General features: G+C 39.7%; 1 protein-coding gene across 2 annotated transcripts in view; it reads left to right on the top strand.

Moving 5' to 3' along the window:
• The first annotated feature begins 3,053 nt into the window (after positions 1 to 3,053).
• si:ch73-40i7.2 overlaps positions 3,054 to 19,694 on the top strand; it is a 31,265-nt gene continuing 14,624 nt past the window's right edge. Inside the window, exons 1-9 of one of the 2 annotated variants that reach the window (XM_087273162.1) lie at positions 3,054 to 3,119; positions 3,439 to 3,515; positions 13,319 to 13,880; positions 14,114 to 14,168; positions 16,585 to 16,655; positions 16,950 to 16,978; positions 17,084 to 17,118; positions 19,175 to 19,286; positions 19,381 to 19,540. In XM_087273162.1, coding sequence (XP_087129288.1) covers positions 3,513 to 3,515; positions 13,319 to 13,880; positions 14,114 to 14,168; positions 16,585 to 16,655; positions 16,950 to 16,978; positions 17,084 to 17,118; positions 19,175 to 19,286; positions 19,381 to 19,540 — 1,027 coding nt within the window. In that variant the 5' untranslated portion in view covers positions 3,054 to 3,119; positions 3,439 to 3,512. The other variant, XM_087273161.1, reaches the window with a different exon arrangement.

Below are 19,694 nucleotides of genomic sequence, written 5' to 3' on the forward strand. Positions count from 1 at the left end.
CCACTTGTCAAATCAAATCAGGCCTTTATTTGTCACATACACTTTCGCATAGTGAAATTGAACCCCCCTGACCGTACAGGTCACAGGAGGTGGCATTTAGAAAGGGAGGTAAGATACATCAGGAGAGTCAGGCAAAAAAAAAAAAAAAATACCCTTTAACCTTGCTCTTGAATTAGAGCAAAGTGAGACGAGGAGAAAAACCGCCCAATCTAGCACAAAAAGCACACAGACAAGACACAACATTGACACAGGGGATATGGATTTCAAGAGTTCACACTTAGCTGATGATTGATTATAAGCAAGTTTGGTATGCTGTCTCGGGAGAGAGACCTTAGCTCAAATGGTCCTTGAGCCCTGGGCTCCCTCCCGTTTGCTGGGCGAGAGGGGAGCCTTGAGCTCAGGTAGATCTCGAAAACTCCCTTCTTGATAAGAGCTGATGACTAAAATGAATGCTATGAAGAGATAAACTGCAGGATGAGAGTTTGACCGTAGTGCTAAATTTAGATTGATCAGTTCACTAGTAGTGCATATTTTTGGAATGAGGGAGGAAACCGGAGAACCCGGGGAAAACCCACACGAGCATGGGAAGAACATGCAAACTACACAAAGAAATGACCGCCAGCCTGTTAAAGGACTAGAACCGGTGATGTTCTTGCTGTGAGGCAACAGTGCTAACCACTGGGCCACCGTGCCACCCTATGGAAGGAAAGGTGAAGAGGTGGGGTTGGAAGGGGGGATTCTTCAAATCGAAGATGACTGTAGTGGAAAAACCCTGGCTCTTTATAGTGGGTTACCTGATTGGTGGATCATACATGCTAATGCAGAACCAGCCGTGTTCAATCATAATCACGTGATCCTCTACTTCAAATAGTTCGATGAGGGCGGGCAGCCATCTGGTCCTGCAGCCATGGAGGCGCTGGTCGCAGACCCGCACACTCCTCCCGTGGGTGAAAGCACACGAAGGCGTTTGGATGAGGGAATCAGTAGTGATTGTTTATCTGTAGTTGAGTGTATGTGTGAGCCTGTAGAGTCCAACAGGTGTCCTTGACAGGGAGCAGGAATTTCAGAGCGTCTCCTAATTTCGATATCCGGGAGACGTTGTTTTTCTCCAGCCGAGGCCGTCTGGCAGGAGAACGAAAACAGAGAGCCGAAACAGTAGGAAAAACACTACAACTTTGGGTCAATATCTGCCAATTTCACCGATATTTAATGTCCATCACTCGTCTCCCGATCTGGCCAGATCTTGTTGCAGAGCTGCTAAATTCACCCCGATGTTTTCCAGTTTGCGGTCTAGGACCATAGTCTGATTTGCGACCCATATGCGTTTCGATCAAGCCGGCCAGCCTGGCGGTGTTTTGAGCTGCACTGACCGCTTTAATCAGTCGTCGATACCCCAGGGCACCGCATAAGCCCATAAGCAGAAATTCTGTTATCAGTTCCGATTTGGTAAATATCTTCAAGATGGTTCCAATTGCATTCAGAGATCAGTTGATCAAATCCATAATTCCTTGTTCGTTTGGATAGCAGGGCACGGAGAGCCTCAGAGATAGAATGAGACGAAGACAAGAGGAGCCAGCAAGGAGAGATATTAGACGGAGAGGCAAGAAGTGCGACTGCCTTCGCCAAGAGCCTGTTCACTAAGCCAAGCAAACATCTCAGTAAATTTCAATAGCTTCAAAATGACCAAAGACCGGGTGTTAAATTCTGCTAGATTATATATATTGTGGTTTTAATGTCATTCATTCATTTTCCTTCGACTTAGTTCAATTAAATTAATTTGATTTGTATAGCGCTTTTACAATGTAGATTGTGTCAAAGCAGCTTAACAGAAGTTCTGGTAAATTGAAACTGTCAGTCCAGATTTCAGAGTTGAAGTTCAGTTTAGGGTGGTTTAATTTTCAATGCTGAAAGTTCAAACACTGAAGAGCAAATCCATTGATGCCGCAGCTCCACAAGTCCCAAACCAAGCAAGTCAGTGGCGACAGTGGGAACAAACTTTACCTATTGACAGACTAAGTAGATAAAATACACACCTTACATTTTCACACAAAATTAGTTCTTCCCCTTTCTTTTTTTTTTTTTCAAATATATTTTTACTGAACATTTTTAGTGCAAAAACATGTCAGAAAATTACATTGAGTAGAAAGATAGTATCTGTAAAACATGAAATTTGAGTTCTGAACCCCACATGAAAAGTAAAATTAAAATAATAGTAAATAAAATTAAATTGTAATTAAATAAATAATTCGGCAAATAAATAATAATAATACTTCTAATAATACAAATAATAATGACAAAAAAATACAATATTATATTGCGATAAGGCATATTACATTTCTTTTATCTAGGCTGAGTCTAGCAGACAAGCTTTTAGTCTTGGACACTTAGAGGTTCCTAGATCAGTGGTTCTCAAAGTGGGGGACGGGACCCCCCGAGGGTTCGTGGGACAATGAAAGGGGGTCGCCTGGTGATTTCCAAAAATCTATTTATTTTTATTAAACCATAAGAATTAACATATTTTATCCATAATCTAGAAAAAAATAGTAATTTATCGTTACTATATACTACTTTATATAGTTAATATAGTAGCTAATAGTTACTAGTTCTATACAATTGCGATCGCTGGGGTAATTACATTATATTAAAGACACAGCATAGCTTCAGATGCAGCAGATTGATATTATAACACCAGGTTAAGCTTTCTGGGCCATTTACAGCCCTAACATACATAAAAAAATATATGAAGAATAAACTTTGGTCTATTGGTGTGTGTGCGCGCCATTGCATGCAAAGTTTCTGTATTTATAACCACCTCAGAGGATATTGGGGGTCGCGAGCGACTGGCATTGTTATTTTGGGGGTCGCAAGCTGAAAAGTTTGAGAACCTCTGTCCTAGATAACCAAAGAAAGGGTCCCAGGTCCGATAAAATAGTTAAGGTTTGCTTTTCAAAGCTGTGGAGAAAGCCTCAAGTGGGATTATGTTGCAGACTGCAAGCAGCCTTTGATTTAAACTAGGTGGTTCTTCATTAATCCATTTTTACAAGGATACATTAAGTTCTTCCCCTTTCTGACCGACAGAGGGAGACAAATCACGATTTCTTTGTTGAAGAACTCACAGGGTAAGTGAGTAACCCCAAACAATTGTTTTCTTTAATTCAATAAAACTGACTGGAGTAAAGAATTATCAGCCCGCATGTTATATTGAACTGCATATTAAAATATTATGATTAGCATAAACCATTACCTTATGTCACTATTCAACTAGATGCTCCATTTCCATGAAGTCTGTGGTTATAAACGAAAGAGTTTTTATTACATAGCGTCTCAAAGCCTCATATAGATATACGCAGTTTATATAAGTGCATTGTGGCCCGGTGTGATGTTTTCATTCATTTATAATCCACTTCCTGCTTGAGTGGTCGCTCATCTGTGCTTCAGGTCAGGAAACTGCAGCAGTCTGTCGCACTATTTAAGCTGTCGTCACATGACATGAAACTTTGGAAATAAAACACATGGTAAGGACACCTTGATTATCTTTTTACCCCTTTTGCTAGGAAACTTCGAAATGTGTATTTAAAAGCTCCTACATTAATATTGAAAGGCACTGAATATTGAATTGTTAGTCGACATTGATATCATAAATTGACCTGAAATCTATATACTTGGTTCTCGTGTACTAAGTTATTAATATTTAATGTTACTCATATGTTTATGGCTATTATTATTTGTATATGTATATATATAATTATGTATTAGGCTACAGTATTCGTACTTAAGTGCAGAAAGGTGACTTCTTTATGTATTTCTTCTGCAAGATTATGTTAAAATGATATTTTGGGGAGGTATCTCAATACCTTTGGGCTAAACTAAAGTGTATTAATATGTCTGAGTGTAGATTTTAAAACTGGTAAACTCAGTGAGAATGCCAATGTTTATTAAAACCAGCAATATTTCAGTCCTGACTACTGGATTTCAAGTCATTTGAGAACGTAACACCTGTAGCTTACAGAGTCTATCACTATTCTTATCTTGAGGTAGACTACGTATGGGTGAATATATTAAATATAGCAGTGAGGATGACACTTTATTAATAGCTGAAAGCACTATCAATTATCAAATCTGAGATTCTAGTTGGCTCCTAGGCTTGTGATTTTATGTGGGTGAATGTTTGAACTGCTGTTTGAGTTTAATATTGTAACATACACACAAAAGGCAGGCACATTTTGCATCACTGCCTTTGTAAAATTTGTATAGTTTAATTTTCAAAGACAAGGTTCGTGTGACAAAAAAAAGTTATGACTGTTATTCTGTTCACATATGATGGTTTTGTGCCACAGTATAACTTTTACAATTTTACACAGTATTAACTGGGTGTATTGAGAATATATACGAGCAATTCCAGCGTCATGGATGTGACATTTGCTGTAAAATCTTAAAGAATAAATACACAGAGAGAGTATATGCTGACATTATATAGAAACATCTGTTTATATCTTCTAAAAACAACTAACCACAGAGGTATGGAATCAGAAAATTATCAATCTGTGAACATTTTTTAGATTTTAAATGAGGAAAATAAACACACAGTTGAAGTCAGAAATGTTAGCCCTCTTTAATTTTTTTTCTTCTTTTTTTAAATAATCTCCAATTGATGTTTAACAGAGCAAGGAAATTTTCACAGTATGTCTGATAATATTTTTTCCTCTGGGAAAAGTATTGTTTGTTTTATTTCGGCTAGAATAAAAGCAGTTTTGAATTTTTTTAACACTATTTTAGGGACAAAATTATTAGCCCCTTTAAGCTATATTTTTTCTCGATAGTCTACAGAACAAACCATCATTATACAATAATTTGCTTAATTACCCTAACCTGCCTAGTTAACCTAATTAACCCAGTTAAGCCTTAAAATGTCACTTTAAGCTGTATAGAAGTGTCTTGAAAAATATCTACAAATATTATTTGCTGTCATCATGGCAAAGATAAAATAAATCAGTTATTAGAAATGAGTTATTAAAACTATTATGATTAGAAATGTGTTGAAGAAATCTGCTCTCTGTTAAACAGAAATTGGGGAAAAAATAAACAAGCGGTCTAACAATTCAGGGGGGCTAATAATTCTGACTTCAACTGTACGTTATGGATGTGACCAAAAAAGTTAGCAAGTTTACTGTACACAAGAGGGCTGCACGATTCTGGCTTAAAATCAAGATCATGATTTTCTCATGATTCTGTAGATGTAACATAAAGGTAAATATGAGTAGGCTATTATTATTGTTATTCTCAAACATATGGTAAAACAACAATATTAGGCCTGTGTAGGCTTGAGTGTTGGTTCAAATGCTACATTTCGTATAGACTTGGAACGGTGGACTTGAATAGACTTCAGATATGTCAGTCACCATTGATCCTCACTGCAAAAAAATGTGTTTTTTACTTAAAGTTTTTGTCTCGTTTCTAGTCCAGATATCTAAAAGTTCTTATATCAAGAATCAGTTTCTGGCAAGCAGAACATAATGTCTAATTTTAAGAAATAATATGCCAAAATGAAGTGAGTTTTTCCTTAAAACAAGCTAAATAATTTGCTAATGGGGGACGCAATTAAATCTACTTTTCCTGTTGACATAAGATTATTTTTCTTACCCCATTGGCAGATTATTTAGCTTGTTTTAAGGAAAAACTTACTTCATTTTGACATATTATTTCTTAAAACAAGACAATATATTTTGCTTGTCAAAAAAATTATTCATGATTTAAGAATTGTTAAATATTTGGACTAAAAACAAGACAAAAACTCTAAGAGAAGCATTTCTGCAGTGCTTAAAAAGTTCAAAAGAATTTCATTTCTCCTACAACAGAGAACTGACGCATGTCTGAACTGAATACGTCTTCGGATTGTGGCTAGAAAAGACAAAGCTTTCATTTTTCTTTTGTCATTGACACGGGTTGCATTTTTAGCAGTGCATGCAGCCGATTGGCTCACTTAAATCTGTTGTCTCTATGGCAGCCTCTGTTGTGCGATGTGCTGTGCAAAGGTGTGTGGTTGGAGACTCTTCCTGTGCCTCACTAGCGCTCTGAACCTGCTTTTCATGACGGTTCATATCTTCCTCCACAATGCCTGACATCTCAAAGTTTACTTTTAAACAATGACACACGTCAACAGATGTGTGATAATTATGTATGAGTGTAGACTGACCGTTTGAGGAAAGTTTTAAGGACAGAATGCAGATGTCACTGGCAGGTGTTAAGGGTGGCAGTCTGTGGTCTGAGGTCTATTATTGTCCATTGTGTCAGCGTAACATGGGCAAACTTCTGCTAAAACCTCTGCCTTCCAGTACTGACTTTCATCAATGGGTGTCTTTGAACAAACAGTGTGCTTTATTACTGTTAAATACTCTAGGCAGACGGTTTCAGGTTCAATGCAAGTTAATCTCTGATATTATCTGTGGCCTTGTGTTAGTTACCACAGAAATAATTGTGACTCCCTGAGTGTGTTAGGGGGTAGATAGAAGTGCATTTACACTCCCTCCTCCTCAACAGAAGTCGAGTCTTTTATGTATTTAAGTTAAACATGCACCAATGTGAAACCATTCAGAGTTTTTGTAGTCTGAGTGAAACATGAGTTTTAATAAATCAAGAGTTCATCCCAGTTAGCAAAATTCATGTGGCCCACACCAGACACTTACATTCGGCCCACATACCGCATGGAATGATGGCACTTGGGCGGTCTGCTCCTGTTGCCAGATCAGGGCAACAATTAAGCCATAGCAATATCACATATTAGCCAGAATTCAACCAAATGAACCAAAACTGACCCTATTCTGTGCCACAGGTTGCTTTCATTCTGGTCCAGATCGGGCCCACACCAGACACTGACATCTGGACCACATACTGAATGGTATGATTGCTCTAGGGTGGTCCATTCCTGTTTGCGAGATCTGGGCAACAATAAGCCATAGCAATATCACATATTAGCCAGAATTCAACCAAATGAAACAGAACGGACCCTATTCTGTGCCACAGGTTGCTTTCTTTCTGGCCCAGATCCAGCCCACACCAGCCACTTACATCTGGACCACATACTGAATGGTATGATTGCTCTAGGGTGGTCCATTCCTGTTTGCTAGATCTGGGCAACAATAAGCCATAGCAAGATCACATATTAGCCAGAATTCAACCAAATGAACCAGAACGGACCCTATTCTGTGCCACAGGTTGCTTTCATTCTGGCCCAGATCTGGCCCACACCAGACACTTACGTCTGGACCACATACTGAATGGAATGTTTTCTCTAGGGTGGTCCAATCCTGTTTGTCAGATGTGGGCCACAAATAAGCCAAAGCAATACCACATATTAGCCAGAATTCAACAAAATGAACTAGAACTCACCCTATTCTGGCCCACAGCTTGCTTTTATTCTGGCCCAGGTCTGGCCTACACCTTACACTTGCTGGCTGTTGCAAAGTACAAAACTCCCAGCATGCATTGCAGTATGAATACATTCTATATCTTATTGATGCTCCAGTTTTCATTATCTGCTGTTGATTCTGCTGTTTATGTTGACGTTGTTGATTTTGTCACTTTTAGTCTCCTGTTTGTGAGTTTTGTTAATCCGTTGTTGACGTTCATACGCTGATTATTGATGTCTCTGTGAGCAGAAGTTGAACCATAGAATGTTCACACCGGGAGCCACTACTGTCAGCTAAGAACAGGAAACTGAGGCTATAATTCACAGAGGCTCACCAAAATTGGACAATAGATTGGAAGATTAGAGAAACATTACCTGGTCTGAGTCTCAGTTTCTGTTGTGACATTCAGATGGTCGGGTTAGAATTTGGCATCAACAACATTAAAGCATGGACCCATCCCTGCTGAAAAATCCAGCTTAAACCAGCCTAGGCTGATTGGCTGGTTTTAGCTGGTTGACCAGGCTGGTTTTAGAGTGGTTTTGACCATTTCCAGGCTGGTTTCCAGCCATTTCCATCCTGATCTTAGCTGGTCAGGCTGGAAAATGACCAGCTAAATCCAGCTGAAACCAGCTTGGCCAGCCTGGTTTAAGCTGGACATAGCTGGTTTTAGCTGGGCTCCCAGCCTGGCTAAGCTGGTCAAGCTGGTTTTAGCTGGTCATCTCCCAGCCTGACCAGCTAAGACCAGGCTGGAAATGGCTGGAAACCAGCCTGGAAATGGCCAAAACCCCTCTAAAACCATCCTGGTCGACCAGCTAAAACCAGCTAACCAGCCTAGGCTGGTTTAAGCTGTTTTTTTTAGTAGGGATCCTGCCTTGTATCAACGATTCAGGCTGGTGGTGGTGGTGTAATGGTGTGGGGGATATTTTCTTTGCAAACTTTGGGCCCATTAGTACCAATTGAGCATCATGTCAACACCACAGCCTACCTGAGTGTTGTTGCTGACCATGTCCATCCTTTTATGACTACAGTGCACCCATCTTCTGATGGCTACTTCCAGCAGGATAACGCAGCATGTCATAAAGCACAAATCATCTCAGACTGATTTCTTGAACATGACAACGAGTTCACTGTACTCAAACGACCTCCACAGTCACCAGAACTCAATCCATTAGAGCACCTTCGAGATGTGATGTAACGGGAGATTCGCATCATGGATGTGCAGCCGACAAATCTGCAGCAACTGTGTGATGCTATCATGTCAATATGGAGCAAAATCTCTCAGGAATATTTCTAGTACCTTGCTGAACCTATGCCACACAGGATTAGGGTAGTTCTAAATGCAAAACAGGGTCCAGCCCAGTATTAGTAAGGTGTACCTAATAAAGTGGCCGGTGAGTGTATGTTAATGTAATGTGTTCTCATATTAAATGAATCTCACATAATAATTTAATGTACACTTAAAACACCTTTAAAAGGTATTGGTTATGATATGAGCTACAATTTTAACGTGTAGGGGATATGCTGAAATAGTTTACACAAAGTAATATTCACTACTTCTTAGTACTTTTTTAGGGGCTACTTTTTAGCAGCCCCTAAAACTTTGTGTAGTTACACATACTTTGTGTAGTATTTACTGTACAACAGATACTTTTACTGTTCTTGCACTACATATTTGCAAAATAATGATACTTTTAGTATAGTAGTTTTAGTATAATAGTTGATTATGATATTCAGTTTTCAGAAATTTGACATTTGTTGTCAACATTCACACCTGTAGCCTGCATGCAAACACTTTTTTTCGTTTTTGGTCTAGTTAATATTGTGTGGTGAAGCACCTACAAGGTCAGATGTTCTGTATATGGATGTTTATGCGACAGAAGCCATCAGTGCTTCAACCGTGTGTTTGACCCAGTTTCTCTCAACAGTTTCTTTCTCACAAAGCACAAATCAGCTCACCTAAACACAGCAGTCTAACTTTACTTCACTGCAAATAATTAACTCAGAATGGTCATTTTCTAGTGAGTTATCTAATATTGATTAAAGCCCAAAGGAACTGGTTAAATTGGCTACTTCTCTAATGAAAAACAGTGGTATAATAAAAAACTCTTTGCCCTCACTGATAACATGTTTGTCACATTTTATTGTTTCTGATCATCAAGCTAATTTAAATATTATAAGAGTAAACACATTACGGAGTTTTGAATTGAAGGTTTTCAATATTAAAGTAAAACAAAAAAAGTGGTTGTGCCACCCTTAGCAGCAACAACTGCAATTTCAAGAGTTCACACTTAGCTGATAATCAATAAAGCGTTTTTGGCTTGCTGTCCCGGGAGAGAGCCCTGAGCTCGTAATATCCTCGAGCACGGGGCTCCCTCCCGTTAGAAGGGCGAGAGGGGAGTTCGAGCTCAGGTAGGTCTCGAGAACTCCCCTGCTTGTCGCCATGTGAGAAGTGTAAACTAAGGTTGTATTAGGTGATAATTTGGTTGTATTTGGTGATCATTTTGTAATAGGTGATCATTTTTTTCGACTAAATGGTTTAGTCGATTGGCTATGGTTTATGTTTTTGGACGGTGGGAGGAAACCGGGGAACCCGGGGGAAACCCACGCAAAAACAGGGAGAACAAGTAATCTCTGCACAGAAACACCAACCAGCCCGATAGGAGGTTGGACCAGCGGTGTTCTTGCTGTGAGGCAACAGTGCTAGCCACTAGGCCACCGTGTCACCCCTTTCGGAAAAGGGGGAGGAAGAAGGGGTGGGGGGGGTAATTTTTAGCATTAGAGGCTGGCTGTATTCACAGACTTGCCACACAATACCCCTTATAAAAGTGATTATTTTCATAACAGGTCTGATTTTTGTTATCTGGCAATTGGTTAAAGGTGATCTTTGAATACTTGAGAGCAAGTTGACATTCATTTTCTTGTCGGCTTAGTCCCTTTATTAATCTGGGGTCACCACAGCGGAATGAACTGCCAACTTATCCAGCAAGTTTTTAAGCAGCAGATGCCCTTCCAGCCGCAACCCATCTCTGGGAAACATTCACACTCACACACTGTGGACAATTTAACCTACCCAATTCACCTGTACCGCATGTCTTTGGACTGTGGGGGAAACCGGAGCACCCGGAGGAAACCCACACGAATGCAGGGAGAACATGCAAACTCCACACAGAAACGCCAACTGAGCCGAGGTTCGAATCAGCAACCAAGTGACCTTCTTGCTGTGAGGCGACAGCACTACCTACTGCGCCACAGCTTCGCCCAAGTTGACATTTTCAACCATAATTATGTGTGAATGCATATTTATTTCTGCTGTAACTAATAGCTAACACTAACACTAAGGAGCTTGTTCAAGGTTATGTCGGTTTGTTTATATCTGCATTTTATATTACGGATGTTGAGATTGTTTGACTTGTTGGCTAAACAGTACTGCTGCTTCAACAGCTGTCGCAAAAAAAATACTAGTCTAGTTTTGTTTCATGTTTTGCTTTTTGAAATTAATGTTAATGTCACTTAATATATTATTTTCCACCTCGTTATATGCAGTATACAATATATTTCATTTAACCTCAAAGCTTGTGTGCATCCGGTTTCTCAGTGACTGTGGTTAGTTTAGAGAAATGGGAGAGGGAGGAGGGGGTGGACTGTTTGATGTAAAAATGTCAAATTTAAATTAAACAGTTAAGCTTTGTTAATAGGTTTGTTGATATACTAGTTATGGAGAACAACAGCAGAAATGTTATCCCGAATCAAATCTGTTACCTTTCTAAGGAACATTGCAAAGAAATCACCTTTATTTGAAGAATTCTGTTTATAGTCCTGGTTAAGGGTTTTAAGGAGAGTTCAGATCATCCTGAAAATCCAATATTAATCTGTGGGAGTTTTTATTGGGTTTTTAGGAAAACTGAACATTCAGCACATATCAGATATCAGCATAGTAATAGATTGGAATGAGCTTTTTTTTAAAGATATAGTTCACCTAAAATATGACACTTTACTCACTATTTACTCACATTTTAATGGTTCTAATGATCTTTTAGCAATTTATTTCTTCTGTTTAACACAAAGCAAGATGTGTACAGCAATACGCAAATGTCTTTACAAATGAAAAATAATTAAAATATTAAGGATATATATAGGATTTAAATATAAAGGATTAAAATATTTCAAAAAATATTATTTTCTAGCCTACATAAATATATTTTAAAAAAAATACTTCCATGCCTTCATCTTTGGGGGCTTTTTTAGTTTATTCATGACAATTTGCTTTTGTTGCAATTTGCTTTTGTTATTTTTAGTATTATTATTATTATATATTTATTTATTTATTTATTATTATTATTTTTTTTTTAAATAAGCTTAGATTTGTCCACCTGTCCAGCTGTAGACCAAATGGGGCACAGCATGTGTATTTGGATATAACTCAGTTTTTTTAACACACTTCGTTATTACTGTTTATATATTTATTAGAACTGAATTTAGAAATAGTTTTGAAACAAATCGTTGCACTTAATAAATAAAAATAATTATGTATAGGCTAATAGATGTGTGTGCGTACAAGGTTTCCTCCCCACGAGAGTTAAAGTGAAAGTAAATAATGGGGAGACTCATTCTCTCATTCTCGTACTGTAGATGCTTTGTTTAACTGTTTTATTGCTAGTGAAACGCTGAGCGAAACACATTTAAATATGTCTTATGATGTGTAGGCACATACTGTTTTAAAACTTTTACAACAACCGTAAAGCAAAGCAGATGTATTTCCCACGTAAAATGATCCAGAAGGCACGTAGGTCAATGTGTTTTTGCATATTTATTTGTTTAGAATATATATTGTGGATTATAATATAATAAACAGAGAGATTAACTCTGTCATGGACAATATTTTTGAAAATAAGCCTAAAAAGTTGTCTGTATCAGGGTGGTGCTGACGTCACAGGCAAGCGCCCCGAAGGCACTTTAGTTTGTTTATAGCCTAATGTTAGCTTTTCAATTCTTGCATTTGCATTTAAGATCCAGGAGTGCTCAAAGTTGTATTTTTGTGTGAGGATTATCCATCTGGACAAAACATTCAAGTGTAATGAACAGTGTTGGAACACAGAGCTTATTATTTGCAATCTTCGAAAAGCCTATGGCAAAATCCTTTAGGGATTTAATCGAGTGAACCAGTTTTATGCTAGCAGCCGTTCCTCCACTCTATAGACTTCTCAGTTATTTCAAGAGTTCACACTTAGCTGATAATCAATAGAGCGTATTTGGCATCCTGTCCCGGGAGAGAGCCCTGAGCTCTTAATATCCTCGAGCCCGGGGCTCCCTCCCGTTAGAAGGGCGAGAAGGGAATTCGAGGTCAGGTAGGTCTCGAGAACTCCCCTGCTTGTCACCGTGAGAAGTGTAAACTAAGGTTGTATTGGGTGATAATTTGTTTTAGTCGACTGGCTATGGCTTATGTTTTTTGGACGGTGGGAGGAAACCGGGGAACCCGGGGGAAACCCATGCGAACACGGGGAGAACATGTAAACTCCACACAGAAACACCAACCGGCCCGATGGGTTAGACCAGCGGTGTTCTTGCTGTGAGGCAACAGTGCTAGCCACTGGGCCAATGTGTCGCCCGATCAGAAAAAGTGGGAGGATGTAGGGGTGGAAAGGGGTGGAGCTTCAAGACGAAGATAACTGGAGTGAAAAACTCAGGTTATTTATAATGCTTCCCTAATCATCTAATAGGGCTGATTACGGAGCTAACAAGGAGCCAACCGTGTTGATTATAAGCACGTGATCCTCTTGAAATTAGTTTATGAATAAACCGCACTTAAAGGAGCCCAGAATAGTTTTTTACCATATAATTTTTACTGTCTTTTTTTAATGTTTGTCCACTATTTCAGTGGTACTAGAGCTTGACCAGAATCTATTTATTTATAGGAGGAAAATGTGGATGTCAAGGCCCTCCGGGCCAGATTTCATGCTCAGTTAGAAATGGCAGGTTCCGGAGGTGGAATCGCTCTCAAACCGCACCCAATTGGTGCAATGCCAGAATCTCTAACCAATGGAGTGCTCCGAAACAAAATTTCAGCTGTGCCTCCAAGACCAAACCTTCCTGTGAACTCTTTCAGTGAAGCAAAGATGTTTCAGTCGGGTCCTCAAGGAGTGTTTCCGAGACCTCCTCCATCTCATCGTTTTGGAGCTCAAGAAAGTTCTACAGAGCTCCCTGCGGAGGTCAGTGTGCCAAGCAGAGTCAAACTGACAGGAGAAATTCTTCAGAACAAGATACTAAAACAGCAAAATGACATGAAATTGACTTTCAAACCACCACTGCCACACCAGAGGAGCATTTCAGAGGTAGTACCACTAAGGAAGCCAATGCCCAATGTCGGACAGCGACCATCAAAGCCAAAACGTCCTCCATCTGTGAATCTTGATCAGTTTCGGAAAAAGACCCCCATTGTTCTTCCTAAAAGACCAGTGGAATCACACATTATAAAAGGTAGGAGCCATTTTCTGTCTAAAACTGCCTTTTCAGTCTTTTATAGCATTTACAAAACAGTAGTCATCAAAGAACATTTGCATTTATTGGTTTATATGAACTACTGCAGTGCTTGTTTACATGATTTAATAGTTAACCCATGGACTTAACAACTCTTTCCATTCTATATTAAATAAGACTTTGAAGTAGGTCACAGGAAAATGTTGTCTTGATATGTATTTTTTTCTTATCAGGACCAGCAAGACCCCCAAACAAACCCAGCCTGTTCACAAAACCCATTTCAGAATTGTGAGTAATACAAGGTTGACCATACATTGTTGTCTGGCTTGCCAAAGAGAAATGAAACAGCTAAATTTGTATAAAATCTATCACCGCTGGATCATTTTGTTCTCTGTCTGTACTTTATCTCTGAAGCTGAAAATGATGATAATTCTGAATCAAACACATCTTCCATTCTGTTGCATCAATTGGTGCGTGCATCTTATAGTGCAATCTTTTGCTGGAAGTATGTGGGTGTAAAGCATGCACTGTGGCATTTCCTGACTCTTTATGTAGATTCTTTAGAAACCAACTTAGATTAGTGTGTATTGTGCGGCAAAGTGGTTGTTTTTATCCTACTGTATTGATATTAAAATCTGAAGAATGATTGTTGTCAGTAAGTCTGACTGAATTAATAACTAAACTCTATGTATGCAAATCTCAATAACCTTTGATAAAAACGCCCCTGCTGTTCTGTCCAGAATCATCCCTAGGAGAAATTTCAAGTAGAAAGCAAATGGTCTTTTACGACAGTAATAAAAATACATCACTCATCAATAAATATTTGCATTCACTGTGCCATATGTCCTAGGATCTAGTGCTAAAGGTTCTTTGCAGGTATTAATAGATATTAATGATTATTTATGTAGATTATGAAAAAAACAGCTCAGATTAGCAAGCATTGTATTGTGAGTTTGATTGGGTTAGTATATGTGAGAATGTATATGTGAGAATCACACACTGAAGCTAAGCAGGGCTGCGCTCGGTCAGTACCTGGATGGGAGACCTTAAGGGAAAGCTAGGTTGCTGCTGGAAGTGTTGTTAGTGAGGCCAGAAGGGGGCGCTCAACATGCTATCTGTGTTAGTCCTAACGCCCCATTATAGTGAAGGGGACTCTATACTGCTCAGTGAGTGTCGTCTTTCAGATGAGACGTTAAAGTGAGGTCCTGACTCTCTATGGCTGTCAAAAATTCCCAAGTTCACTCACTGGCTTCTGTCCATCATGGCCTCCTGATCATCCCCATATTATAATTGGCTTCTTCTCTCTGGCTGCGTCCGAAACCGCCTACTACTCAGTAGGTACTGCATTTGAATTTAAACGTACTACTCGGCCGTTAGAAAAGTGCGTTCAATATAGATGTGAATGTGAAAAGTATGAATGGAATTCGGATGTACCACATCCGCCATTTTTGTCATGGTCATGTGACTTACTTGCGTCAGTTGCGTTACTTTACTCCCATTAATGAATTCGCTCGCGGGGCATCATGGGATAGCGCAGCATGCATGGGATGCGCACTCCAGAATCTCGCCGGAGGTAGTAAGTCATCCGGGTACTTCTCGCATACTGATTTTCGAATAATATGAATTCAGACACACTACTCGGCTCGCATACTGATTTTAGCGTACTGTATAGTATGGAAGTATGCGGTTTCGGACGCAGCCTCTGTCTCCTCTCCACCAATATGGCTGCTGTCGCGTCATCAAGGTGGATGATGAGATTCTCCTCAATGTGTTATGCGATTTGAGTGTCTAGAAAAGCGCTATATAAATGTAAGGGTTTATTAACATTATTATTATTTTTTTTTAAGATTTATTTTTTGTCTTTTTTATATAGGACAGTGTTGAGACAGAAAGCAAAGTTGGAGAGAAAGAGTAGGGGGTAGCAAGCATTGTATTGTGAGTTTGATTGGGTTAGTATATGTGAGTTTGATGGTCACAAACTGAAGCTAAGCAAGGCTGTGCTCGGCTAGTATCTGGATGGGAGACCTTATGGGAAAGCTAGGTTGCTGCTTGAAGTGTTGTTAGTGAGGCCAGAAGGGGGCGCTTAACATGGCTATCTGTGTTGGTCCTTATGCCCCATTATAGTGAAGGGGACTCTATACTGCTCAGTGAGCGCCGTCTTTCAGATGAGACATTAAACTGAGGTCCTGACTCTCTGTGGCTGTTAAAAATTCCCAAATTTGCCCACTGGCTCCTGTCCATCAAGGCCTCCTGACCATCCCCATATCATAATTGGCTTCATCACTCTGGCTGCGTCCAAAACCGCCTACTACTCAGTAGGTACTGCATTTGAATTTAAACGTACTACTCGGCCGTTAGAAAAGTGCGTTCAATATAGTGTGAATGTGAAAAGTATGAATGGAATTCGGATGTACTACATCCGCCATTTTGTCATGGTCATGTGACTCAGTTGCGTTGCTTTACTCCCATTAGCGCAGCATGCATGGGATGCGCACTCCAGAATCTCGCCGGAGGTAGTAAGTCATCCGGGTATTTCTCGCATACTGATTTTCAAATTCTATGAATTCGGACACACTACTCGGGTCGCATACTCGGGTCATGTCAGCACGCTAACCACAAGGCTATTGCGCCATCAATTTATTATTATTATTATTATTATTATTATTATCATCTAATACTCATGTACATGTGTTGTCTGGATTAGAAACATGGGGCAAGATCAGGAAACCTACGATGACGCGCTTCCTCCACCCCCTCCACCTCCAAAATCAAAAGGTAAGAATAAATATAAATATATAGTTTTCACCTGGTGGGCAAGAAAAGCAGATTCTAACGCATTTTAGATTTATACAAAAGGACCACAGTTAGATTGTCAAAGATACTTGTGGGTGATCTCTTTAAAACCACCAGTAAGAAACCAACGGTCCACCGCATAGCAATTAAAAAGCCTAAAAAGACCGGTACAGATATAGCATAGCATTAGTTTCTGTTCTCCTTTTGTTTGGAGGTTGTAGGGGATCGTTCTGTAAGAAAAGAATACTAATACAGCATATATTTCTTGTGTTGCAGACACATGGTCTCACCTTTCACATAATGAGGTTAGTCTGTTTTTGTGTGTATAAAGGACAGAGAGAGAGAATTGTGTTTGTGCAGAGGTAACAGTGCTGCAGTGTGCTATAACGTGCTGTTTTATTGCATTGTAGGACAGCGATCAGGACATTTATGAAGATCCAGACAGGTAAGTTATAACAGTGCTTGTTTACACAACATCTGCCGTGCAAAAATCTGCAGCCTAATCAGACCATTACTGAAACTCTAGACATGTTCATAATAGTGATGCCATAAACATTACCACATTAACATGGTGTGTATCTTGCTCTATATCTAATAAATAAATCATTATAAATAAATAATGTTAATTAATGCCTTTACTAACATGAACAAACAAAGAACAATACATCTACAACTGTATTTGTTCATGTTAGTTAACGTTAGTTAATGAAAATACAGTAGTTCATTGTTAGTTCATGTTAACTCACGGTGCATTAACTAATGTTAACAAGCACGGACTTGGATGTTAATAATGCATTAGTAAATGTTCAGTTATGATTTATAAATGCTGTACATGTGTTGTTCATGATTAGTTCATGTTAGTAAATGCAGTAACTAATGAACCTTATTGTAAAGTGTTACCAATAAATCTAGTGCCCCATCCAGAGGTCGCGTTAACCGAATACTTTCTGTCATTGGCGGATTTTTCAGCAGTGACGGAAAAATCTGAAGGTGATCCGTCATTTTGATTATGCTGAGAGTGATCTATTGTAATTTGTAGCTGATTGTAATTCAAAATCCTGTCCAGCTGATGGCGATTGTCCTTGTTTTGTCTCCTCTGTCACCGCTGCGTACAGTTGCAAAAATCTCACAGCAGCTGAGTGTGAGAAGTTTCTTTAAACGGCCAAATAGTTGTGATATTAATAATAAAGGTGAAAAAAAGAGGAAGTGATGCAGTGGATGATGAAGAACAAACAGACAAAATCCTCAGTCGACAGCTGTTTCAAGCCAACTAAGGAGGTCAGGTGCTTTGGTGTGCGTTGTGAGCACTACCGAATGCAGAGGTGCAGCTGCGCGCATGGTGCTGAAGGAGCGCGTGCTGTAGTATTTTTTTCCCCAGTGAAACAAGTGCTTGCAGGATCGGGGAATCCCACATTCAGAGAATCCAGCAAACTTAGTTCTGATCACATACTTAGGAGAAATGTTTCCTATTTACAAAACACTGGCTGAAGTGGTGCTAGTAATTCCGGTCTTTGGTCATGAGAAGTCGACTTTCCGAGGCAAAGACAAAGAGTTTAATGACAACTGCCTCTGCATCAGTCTCCCTTGATACGTTTGATTATGCATAGGCAAGCACCCAGTTCAGGTCGACGCAGGAGGAAGATATGAGTTAAGACAGATAGGAGTTTTTGTTCATTTGTTAAATAAATAAATGAATAATTTAGCCTGTATGCTCGTCGTACAAGTTTATTATTAAAATATGAATGAAAAAAGCGATTAGAAGGTCTGCAAATTAAATAGCGATCAATAATAGGTTATGACGGAATTTTTACAACCCTCTCTGTCAAAATGACGGACAATGAGAAAGTCTAAAGCCTGGTTTATACTTCTGCGTCAAGTGACCGGCGTAACCCACGGCGCATGCAACACCCGTAGCTGTGCATTTATACTTCTGCGCGCTGTCTCTGTTGGTCTGCATTAACACTTCCGAAACGCTAGTTGGCAGTGAGGTGTTAATGCTCCTCTGTGTCGAGTTTATTCGCTGCTGTTTTGCTTTTCCTGAACACTTCCTGAATGTACAAGTGGCTCAAACTCGCTCATTTTGAGGCAGGAACCGGCGGACGTGCAACAGCTTTAACTATGAGGTAAACACAAAACAAAACTTTCCATCCGGAGCTCCTTCACGGGACTCCACAGTTGTAAACAATCGCTCCATTGAGCTCGCGCCATTCACGCGGCTCTCGGTCCCGCCCAGACTCGTCAGCGCTACCAAGCCGACCAATCACAGAGCTTGCGCTACGCGTTTTTGCGACGTGTAGTTACATTTTTTGAGAGGTGCACGTCAGCGACGCCGACGGCCACGGCGAAGGGCTATGCGTCAACGCCGTAGCATACGCATGCATTTGACGCAGAAGTATAAATCAGCCTTAACGCGACCTCTGGCCCTATCATACATCTGGCACAATGTGGTGACAGACACTGTTCTTTGGGATATATTAATATAATATTTCTATATTTTTCAGACCTATTCCTGCTGAGAGGAAAGTTATAAAAGAAATTAAAAAGCCACAACTGGATGAGAAAGACCTGAAAGAAAAGCAGAAGCAAGAAAATGAGTATAGAAAAAGATTTAAGGTAAGCTTTGCCTGATTTTGAGGGCAGTTTGTCATGTATGTGTGTGTGTGCTTCCTGCAGAGATGCGTGTTTGTTCTCTGGTGTGTGTTCACAGCTGTACGGACCCATTGAAGTGATCCACATGGCTCGGGTGAGAGAGGACTGGCAGGGCGGGAAGAATGACCTGAGTGTTCAGCATGGGGAAAACGTGGAGATCATCCGTGTCAGCAACAACCCTGAGGGGAAATGGCTGGCGCGAAATCTGAGGGGCAACAGTAAGTCAAACCCACAGTAAATATAAGTGCCCATAGATACAGCATATTTACATTATTATTGTCTGGTTCTTTGAGATATTTTATGTATGCTGTTCACCACAATGGTCTGTGACAAAGCCAGCCTGATACCTGCAGTAGACTTTAAAGGGTCGCA

The sequence above is a fragment of the Danio rerio genome, chromosome 11, assembly GCF_052040795.2.
Source record: "Danio rerio strain M-AB ecotype USA chromosome 11, GRCz13ab, whole genome shotgun sequence".
Taxonomy (NCBI): Eukaryota; Metazoa; Chordata; class Actinopteri; order Cypriniformes; family Danionidae; genus Danio; species Danio rerio.